Raw genomic sequence first — 10,946 nt, 5'->3', positions numbered from 1 at the left:
AGTGTGTCATTAAATGCTTTATATTGATAAATGTAAACATTGAATCTAAAAAGTGCCAATATAATTTAAGTAAGAAAAAAAGTAACCCTCAACTGGACTCTAACCACCGACCCCTGGAGTAAAAGTCTATCGTTCAGACCACTCGGCCATCCGTGCTCATCCAATGAATGGTGTTTGGTATACCTGATATAAGCAATCCTCGTAGTGTCAACAAAATTAAAACAACAAAACTCACCAAATTATAAAATCGTTTCGCGTTGCAACGCTTTATAATTTTTTAAATCGTCAAAAGATGCATATAATGGATATTTTAGAGCATGGTAAATGTTCAGTATTCCTCACAAATATCATAACTACAACGAAAATTTGCAAATCTGACGGAGATATTGCGCTCAAATTGTTGCGTAGCTACTTAACATGGAGGCCTAGCATGAGATGGAACATTTAATTAAATTTCGGTAAATTCATTGGTAAAACGTTGAATATCTGTTGTGGTAGCACGATCTCATTACTTGTTATTATCTAGTGTTTGAAATTAGCATCATATAGGTTGCTGATTTAAAAAATTGTCATGAACTTGTACATGTTATGATCTGGAATGGAATATGTGTTAAAATTTGTAAAACTAAGATGTACGTACATGCACTGAATTAGTTTTTATTTATTATTTCATGACAACAATACACCATACCGCCAGCAATAGACAATTGCAGTCAATAGAAAACTAATCTAATCGGCCGTCACAAGGTGTCCGGTGAACATCGTGTAGCCGCCATTTCGTGACATGATCATGTTCGAACCCTGATTGGTCGAGTGCTGAACCCAAACATCATCTCCTGCGTCGAGGTGGGTATTGATTATGTTGGTTCCTGTTAAACAGTTTTTTTGTATATTAAAATATTATTTTAAAATAAGTCTAATTGAAATGTTTGGGGCATTTTGTTAAGCCCCATTTTGAAGAAGCGGGTGAACATTGTTATGATGGTCATTTGTAAGGAAAGGAAGACGCCTATCGATTTTGAAACCAGTTCAAAGGTCATGGTCAAATTGTCTTGTTCAATTAGTGTTGGCATTATATTTTGAGACTGCTTTGAATTATTCAAATTGGGATAGTGAGTATACGACAGGAAAAGAAGATGCATTTTGATATTGAAGTTACGTAGTAGAACAGAAGAAGAGATATCAATATGTATGACCAAATATCTTAATAATACCAATTAACAAAATTTAATAGCAAATCAGTATTTGTTCTTATTCCTATGTTAGAGCAATTATTCGTGTATTTTTACCTATTGCCCAGTAGCCATAGTCTCCAACTTTTACACGCCCAATGACTTTGCCGTTCTTCACTAGTTCGACCTGTATCCACATACTGTTGGTTCCCTGCAAGTTCAGTAGGTAATTTAAGTGGTTTCCTGTAAGACTGAAAAATACCTTAGGTGGTTTCCAGTTAATTAAATATTTCTTTCTCTTATTAAGTACAAATAATCATTGAGAGGGTACCAACTATGAACATGAATTAAGCTGGTTCTCTGTATATAGGGACTTTTCAGCTGGTGCCTTTCATGACACAAGATCAGTGAGCTTGTTCCAATAAGTTTATGAAGATGTAAGGATTTATAAGATGTTCAGTTAATACAAGTTTCTTATACCTGCACCCCTTTACATAAACAATAGAGTCTCTAGGCGGCTTTTGCCTTGAGTAATTAATAAATTTGTAATTTTTGCTCCAGATCCCCTACTCAAAAACATGGCCAGATTAAAATATGAAAATAAACCCTGCTTTAGGTAAAACTAAAATGTCAGTTGGTTCCAATAAATTGCTAAGGATAGTTCTGGCTACCATAACTTTGAATATCGCTTTTTATGATTTTTGAATGGCGCGACAGGTATGTGAATACATGTACTATATAAACTGTACGCTGAAGTATTTTTAGCTTTGCGAAGGATCGGTAGTTTTTTTTTTATCATACCACCGCCTGATATAACGTTGCCTGATATTTTTTTTAAATCATGGTCAACAGGAAGTTATTATATCAGTCAATGTTTTGAGTTACGTGGGATTTGCAATAAAGTCAATAATTTCTATCAACATGAATCAGTTTCAATAAAACAAACAATTTGATGCCAAGAACGTACATATTTTATTCTCGTTTAAAGTCATCACACAAAAGTTTATTTTTAAAAAATCACCACAGCCCGCACTACAGAAGTTAAACGACGTCATCAATCGGACAATAAATTTTAAATATCGATATAGTCATTGCACTCGCAAGTATTGCACAGAATGTCAAGACAAATGATAACTGTATGCTAATCCTCCTCAACTATTTAAACACACGATTTAACAGGCTTTTTTAATGTAAATATTGACGCCATCCTCAAATTGTCAATTTCAATACACAACTCCAAAATGGACTCTCAAAACTATTCGGTGAAGTATGTTCCTCAATTAAATTTGTCGATGCAGTCAATTCCTGATCTCCAGTTTAAGACGTTTATTATTAAAGCGGGTGTACTCTGCCCATTCGTAGTGCAAACAACTTTTTTCTCTTTGCGAAGTTTAAAATAAGCGATTATTCGTGTCGTCTTTTCGAACGCCGTTGCTACATGTATGTCAACGTGTAAAAGCCGGATCAGCAAAATCAGCGGGAATCCGTACATTTTAAATATAAAAAATGGATTGTTATTCAGATTTATAGGAAAATGTGGTATGATAATATAAAAACAGGTTACTGTCCCACCGTTTTCTAATATATCAGGCGAGGCTTAGAATAATATAACGGCGAGGCTTGCTGTTATTCTCTATATAGCTTTCTTATGCAACCCTTTGAAGAAGGCAGCATATAATTTTCGCTCAGTCAACCTGTGCGACCGGATGTCCATATGAAAATACCTGTCTTGGCCATAATTTTGCATATATTTATAGATGTATTTAAATGTCTTTGATCAAATTTAAAACATCATCAGGCAAAGTTTGGCATGAAACACCCGGCTCCCTTCCTGAAAGGTCAATGTTACACTTAGAGGTCAATGGGAAATCTGGCCACTAATTACTCTTAATAGTTGCGCCATTCATAACCTGACCATAAATTGAGGCATTTTAACACAACAAAGCAAAATTGTAAATCGTCAAAAGTAAATATTTCGTTTGTAATATACCGGTACGTATCCCTACATTGAAAACAAGGTCACAAGTAGAGGTTAAAGGTCGAAATTTCCTTGAAACATATTATAAATTCCTACTCCAACCTAACATTTTCCATAAATCGATGGATTTAAAATAATTTTGCACACGTGCTAAGCGCCATAAGACCATGTGATAAAGGAAACACATTTCTTCCAACCTCAAAGGTCATGGTTACAGTGGTAAACAGTTAAATTTGATTAAACTACAGACTGCATGGACTGTAACTTTGTCATCCATTATGTAACTATACCACGCATGTCCAAAAATGACCAACATTACGAAATGGCTTATTGGGATAATCATCCGTATAACTACCTCAGAGCTAATAGTCCATATTGAAGGTCACATGTAAAACTCTTTTCAAAACAGCTTAGTTTAAATTGACCTTCTTTTAGAAGGAATCCAACACCAATAGGAGTCATGCATGTTTGCGAACTTTTTTTAAGATGCATATGTTTTTCATCCTTGAATAAGAATATGCCAGGATATGTTTTTCATCCTTGAATAAGAATATGCCAGGATATGTTTTTCATCCTTGAATAAGAATATGCCAAGAATATGCCAAGAATATGCCAAGAATATGCCAAGAATATGCCAAGAATATGCCAAGAATATGCCAAGAATATGCCAAGAATATGCCAAGAATATGCCAAGAATATGCCAGGGCATGAAGAAATCTTCAAAATCTATATAATTTCATATTATTTGTTTAGTTGGTTTCTTTAGCGGATAGAATCGAATGTTAGAATCATAATGGCAAACTCAATTGTTATTTTATTAAGATGATATTACTAAGTATAACGATCACAGGATTTGCATAAGCAAGTAGAGTCCGTTAAGATTTTGTAAACAAACACGTTTGTTTACGCCAAAGTTAACAACAAACAGAAGGGCAATAATAGCTCTTATCCATGTTCTGGTGTGTATTTTCTTAAGATTGTCTAAACAAAATGCTTAGGCATTATATACCAATTGTACGTTTACAAAATTAATCAAGTCATGCATTTTTATTATAAACGTCCCATAATCAAGAAAAACAGTATATATTTCATTATTGATTCTATTGTCATTACAGTCTGTAATTATGCTATACAGTTATTAAAAGAAAAGAAGCTCTTATAAGTTTTTGTATAACTCAAAATAATATGAGACACCAGTTCATGCTGAACCACACCTTTTTTCAAACATTATCAAATGCCTGATTTGTTCTCATTATAATATTTACCACTTTTAGAGTTTCATATTTCAAAGTACTAAAGCAAACTAACATTTGCAAGTTTATTTATTACACAAATTTATTATTCATGCTTTGCAAACCTGCAATACGGAAAAGGTGAATTTGTAAGTCCCGCCCACTGGTGCTCGGAAGGTTCCGTGTCTTGAGTCATAAGCTCTGCCTACATTGGTGATGACCTTGTCATAGATTATTGGCTGGCTTTCTCCCAGATTACTGATGTCAACAGTCATAGTTGCGGAAAATGCAACGGCTTTGCTCGGTGGGCAGTTACATTGAGCTTTAAATGGAGAAATGAAAGACGTTAACAAGTGTCTCCAGAATGTTATTATAGCTAAAATATGAATGCATACATATATTTTACTATGGCATTAAAAAGAAACTTACTTCTATATTTGACAGATGTACGAATTCTAGTCAATTCTTTGAAAAAAGAGATTTGATTTTCATAACTTAATATAATGTTTACTGCGCCAATTAATATAGCTTTAACCAGTAGTACATACATGCCGTGTGACGGGCCGTCAGGGATTTGACATCATTTCGTAGCGTTTCTACCTCACTTTGAAGAGCACTCCTAGCGATCTTTTCTTGCTGCAGGGCACCTAAAAGATTAGTTACTGAATTGTCGTCCAATAAGAATCCATGGCCAGTCAAAAATTGTGCAAAAGCATATACCACCAATGTTAAAAATGTTGCCATCTTTGTTTTGTGAATATTAGTGTTTCTTGTGTTGACTGGTATCTTATAATTGATTTGTGTGTGGCTTTTCTCATGATAAGGATGACGTCCTGTCATATATGCTGCATGAAATGGGAACTTTGAGGGTTATTGTGAAACTGTTGTATATGCTTATCATTTCTATATGAGATACAGTAGTTTTGTGCTCAATGTCTCAATGCGTCTGTGAAATGACCGTGGGCCAGGTTATTGGACAAACAGATAAGAGGGGTCTGTGCATTTACAAATTGCTGAAAGGGGTCGCTGTAGTAAAACAGTAAAAGGGGCACGCCACCAGTTAATCTTTACGCATTTTTTAAAGCGGTCAAAGTGACTGTGTACAAATTCCGAATGAGTATAAAATCATCAAATACTTAATCTTTGTATTGAAGATAACGTTATGATTGCCTATATTGAACAGTAGACTTGAACAATACTACTATTTTCATACATACATTGTCTGTTCAATGGGCACAATCTGATTGATAAGAACTAACTTTTCTGTGCCACATTTTGGAAATGAAAGCATATCAGAAGTTGAAAGACACAGCTTAAAGTGGCAGATAACACTTTAAATGGTTTTGTTAAAATTAAAAAAATCAATATTCGATACTTCACAAAAGAATCACCCCTGCTTTGGCTGTAAATAATAATAACAAACAGTAAACATGTTTAAAATAAATACACATTATATAATAGTGTTGTTGGAGAAATAATATCCAAGGTCAGTTGTTTGCAAAGATACATAAATCTTCTGACAACGCCCTTTCATCTGTAAGTATGCATACAGATGAAAGCCGCTTAAATGCCCAAGAAAGTGTGCAGTAATTGCCCTTAAATGGTCCATAATTGTACATTTTCTCGTCTTAATCCTGCTGCCTTTAAAGGATAAATCATTCTAGTCGATTATGTATAGTATTGATTGTTAAGAATTGTCATCATAATTGTTGTATATGTCTCTTCGGGTAACTTTGTCATTGAAACCAAATATGTGTGTGCTCTCAAAACACCTGTAATTATTTTGAATTTGACATCATGGTTTATTTACGTATTGAACGTGACTTCCCGGCTCATATCAAAGCCTGGTTGATAAGACGTGTTCTAGTATTCCTGTTTTTCTCTGTGATTTAATTGTGTAGTCGACATACCATGCCCGTAGCAAGGGTTTTGAAAAGGGGGGGTTGCGATTTTTTGCCATCGACGATTTTTATTGAGCAACAAAGTGGCGAAGGGGGAATGTGCGGGAGGGGATGTCCCCCTCCTGCAATCGGGGGCTTTGGAGATCCTCCCCCTAGAAAATTTTGAAAATGAAACGTAAACTACTACATTCTGGTCACTTTTTAACTGTATTTCGAGACTGAAGTTATAGAGCATTTTGATATGAAATTTCACTTTCATTGACCATACTCAGTGACTTATCGACATGAATATGATATAACATTCATGTATTCCCCCCACGTTTTCAATAACCACCTTTTGTATCAGTCACGGATATACATAATTTTATACGGTGTTTAACCCGACACTAGTATGCGCGCACACACTTTGTTTACATATGCAACAACACATTTATAGAATGTTTAATCAAACAATAATAACTGTATAAAATATCATTATTTATTGGAATCTTGGAATCTTGATAAAAATGGTGTGTTTCACCATTCCAACATTCTACCATTCATAAATCGAGCAAATTAAATGTAAATATTTGACATTGTTCAAAATAATTGTTTGTCTGCTACTATGGATAGTACCAGAGGGTTAGCATTGCTCTTAAAGTGCTAATAGTGTATTGTACAACAAACACTGATTTACAAAACTGGGTCTTCTCTAATCTGCATCAATACTAAACAGAAATTAAATGGTATGACTGGTTACTTTAATTTTTTTAAACTATTTTTAACAAATAAGTTACCTTTTTCTAAACGAATTTCAGAAAAATATAACACTTAAGGCTTCATTAAGACACTATAACCACAAACTACTGGCCCTATGGTATCAAAGTCCTTAACAATGTATACCAGGACTTCGAAGAAAAAAAATGTACTCATTTGCCCATTATATGCTCAAGATCCGTCACAGTTGATGAACATTAAACGTTAACGTCCACCTGATTATATGTTATAACGTTTTAAATTCATTATAACAACTGTTTGAGAGTAGGACATTCCTAGTGTAAAGTTTGACATAATTAAAACATTGTGGAGAGTTATGTATGTGAAGCAGAACAAATGCCATTAAGTGTTTGTAAACTACAAAAAAGCTACATTGCCCTGTAGAAATGATTTGTTTTCTTGTCATTCGACAACAAAATTAGCCTGTCTTGAGCATAGCTGACATTTTTGTTGATGGAAAACCATTAAGGAGATCCGGAAATGGTTGCAAGGGGATATAACAAAAAGACAACGCAGTCTGTCGAAAATGCTGTGCACAATGTGTAATTGTTATAAGTCGAGGCTTCATCAATTTGTTATGATATCTATTAAAGTTATTGCTTTAACAGACATTTATAACGATGACAAAAGTTACAAAACAATCATTTAGTATCAAATATCTATACATAAGTATCGATTTTATACGGATTAGAGTGCCAGGTTAATACTTATGCATTATACAGAAAACAAATATCCATTTATAACAAAGATTCCAATTCCATTTTGCGGGGACCGGCTTCCTAGATCTTCTCAAATTTTGCTGTCAAAACTTCTGTTGATTTCAACAATTCTACGGTTAAAAATTGTAAATACAAATCACGCGCTATCTTGGGAATGACTTAATCGAGAAATTAAATATATGGTGACCTGTCGTTTGCATATTGAATACAACATTATTTTAACGCTTAAATACGAAGACTCACTTGGTTCCTGGAAAAAATGAATAAACGTTTTTGCGTCAAATACAGTTGGTTGCAACTTATAGTACATTGTTTTACTCGTCAAAAAAGATTGGGTGCGAACGCACCCAACGCACCCCCTGGCTACGGGTATGCATACATATCACAAAGTTGTATAGTGCTGTCATGATTTATCATAATTCAAGAAAGACTAGACATCTGATTGCAAAGATGGAATTGGTATTGTATTTGGATTAATTTTCTTAGTGCTTTGAACGTTTGTATAAAATGGGCACATGAAGCTTCCTGTATTTGTAATGTGTTGTGGTTAAACAAATAATTTTATCAAGTGATTTTATATTAATAATAATCCATGATTGACAAAGTTTAAAAAGGGTTGACGTAATACAAGTACTTTCAAAAGCAGTTACAGTATTACCAAAAGCATTTAAAGCAGTGACCGTTGAAAGTGCAACATGATGATAGCCTAGCAACGCGGTCCAACAATTAAACCGTTGTTATTTTTACTTTTTTAAATTTAGGTAATTTATTTGTTATCATGAATTTAAACTTATACTATTTTTTACTATAAATGAAAATGAGACTACTTTTCATAATATAATGCTTTAACCAAAAAAAAATCCTACGAAATCTGTTACGATTTTCTTGTGATTTATAGCTTGTATGTGAGAGAAAGGAACGACAACTCTGCGTGGATATTGTTAAAAGTGGTGTTGAGGCAGTTACTTTTGAATGTGGTGTTGAAGCAGTTTTTTTTAAATGTTATGTGATGTAAGTACATGTAGGTGTTGTAGAAGTGGTTCTTTTGATAATGGTTCATGGCAGTGGTAAATTGTTTAGTGGATGTCTTTCAATTCAAGGGTTTAGACAATTGCCTGACAATCTTGTCTGAAACAGGTTATTTTACTACCGAAAATTTTAACGATTCCTCTTAACTAAGGACAAGAAAACAAATTTGGCAATCGAAATGATGTTGAATGTTGCATGATTGTTTTGAAATGAAATCAGATATCGGGAATATGATTTCATTCATACAAGTGACAAGTGTTTTTGAACAATTTTCTCTTTCTAAGAAGTGTTGTCCATGTGATAAGAACAGAAAACTGTTGTAATATAAGCACACCTTTGCTGTAACGAAGGTATCTTGCTCAGGATGATAAATGCACAGTATGTTGAAAATTAAAATAACTGTGAGAGGTATGGGTTACAAAAGTTTGTAGTCAAGTCAAATATAATGAACTATCTGAATAAATACATTTATGATCTTCGATGTTGTTATATTTTCAGCCTTCAGAGGCTGGTAGCGGTATTGTGTTTTTATTATTTATTTTCTTTAATGAAAATTCAATACTGCTCCAGCAGCTGGAGTTTCACTTCTTTATATTGCATTGCACAACAGTTTGATGTGTGCTGCGTGGATGCAGTAGCGTGTATCCCCGTACATATCTTCGATGTTGTTATATTTTCAGCCTTCGGAGGCTGGTAGCGGTATTGTGTTTTTATTATTTTTTTTTAATGAAAATTCAATACTGCTCCAGCAGCTGGAGTTTCACTTCTTTATATTGCATTGCACAACAGTTTGATGTGTGCTGCGTGGATGCAGTAGCGTGTATCCCCGTAGATATCTTCGATGTTGTTATATTTTCAGCCTTCAGAGGCTGGTAGCGGTATTGTTATTTTATTATTTATTTTTTTAATGAAAATTCAATACTGCTCCAGCAGCTGGAGTTTCACTTCTTTATATTGCATTGCACAACAGTTTGATGTGTGCTGCGTGGATGCAGTAGCGTGTATCCCCGTACATATCTTCGATGTTGTTATATTTTCAGCCTTCAGAGGCTGGTAGCGGTATTGTGTTTTTATTATTTATTTTTTTTAATGAAAATTCAATACTGCTCCAGCAGCTGGAGTTTCACTTCTTTATATTGCATTGCACAACAGTTTGATGTGTGCTGCGTGGATGCAGTAGCGTGTATCCCCGTACATATCTTCGATTTTGTTATATTTTCAGCCTTCAGAGGCTGGTAGCGGTATTGTGTTTTAATTATTTTTTTTTTTAATGAAAATTCAATACTGCTTCAGCAGCTGGAGTTTCACTTCTTTATATTGCATTGCACAACAGTTTGATGTGTGCTGCGTGGATGCAGTAGCGTGTATCCCCGTACATATCTTCGATGTTGTTATATTTTCAGCCTTCAGAGGCTGGTAGCGGTATTGTGTTTTTATTATTATTTTTTTTAATGAAAATTCAATACTGCTCCAGCAGCTGGAGTTTCACTTCTTTATATTGCACACGTTTTTCAGCGATTCCTTTCTGTGTTAGTGTGTCCAAAACAAAACAAAAGTTAAAACGCGTTTCTTTTTATAAATGCGAAATGTAGCATAAAACACAGTTAATGCATTTGTGTGGAGAAACTTCCCTTCTGAATAAATTAAGACTGCACGGGCTAATCATGATTCTGTAGCTACATGTTTTATATATGGGAACAAAAAATATGTAAACGCGGGAAGTGTCTTCCCGTATTGCATTTTATGGACTGCTTGATAAATTGTTACTCACATTTAGAGCAACTCAATGAAAACTGAGTGCATCATACGAAGTTGGTTATTGTAATACAACCTCTTTTTGTAAATTCTGACTTGAATGAGCTGTTGTAAACGCAGAAAGGACATTATTGTGAATTTTGTTGATTGAATGGTACGCAATTAGTTGTTGTTCATTCTTAACATCTAAAAAGGTGAATAAGTTGTTCGCCACGTGCAAATCCCAGCAAATCATAGCATATGGATTCAGATACCTATATTGGACAATGCGCACACTTTTTTCGAGAGACCGTTTGAGTAAGTGGCGTTAGTTTTTATGGAAAAGTGGCGGCATCGTAAACTGACCTAAGCGTGCAGCCTAGAGGTAAAGGTATGGTAAGTTAGAGTTTAAACTCCCTGGTTCT

General features: G+C 34.3%; 1 protein-coding gene across 1 annotated transcript; it reads right to left on the bottom strand.

The window, feature by feature from the left end:
- Positions 1 to 714: 714 nt before the first annotated feature.
- Positions 715 to 5,141, bottom strand: LOC127860223 (complement C1q tumor necrosis factor-related protein 3-like). Its single transcript, XM_052398154.1, has 4 exons — positions 4,931 to 5,141; positions 4,508 to 4,704; positions 1,290 to 1,383; positions 715 to 869 (listed from the first exon to the last, which is right to left on the bottom strand). The coding sequence occupies exons 1-4, from the start codon at positions 5,124 to 5,126 to the stop codon at positions 730 to 732; spliced, it is 627 nt and encodes a 208-aa protein (XP_052254114.1). The 5' UTR covers positions 5,127 to 5,141; the 3' UTR covers positions 715 to 729.
- Between the last annotated feature and the right edge of the window lie 5,805 nt (positions 5,142 to 10,946).

This window comes from Dreissena polymorpha, chromosome 1 (assembly GCF_020536995.1).
Source record: "Dreissena polymorpha isolate Duluth1 chromosome 1, UMN_Dpol_1.0, whole genome shotgun sequence".
NCBI classification, from domain to species: Eukaryota; Metazoa; Mollusca; class Bivalvia; order Myida; family Dreissenidae; genus Dreissena; species Dreissena polymorpha.
The sequence above is the reverse complement of the archived record's forward strand: the minus strand, read 5'-3'. Positions and strand labels throughout refer to the sequence as shown.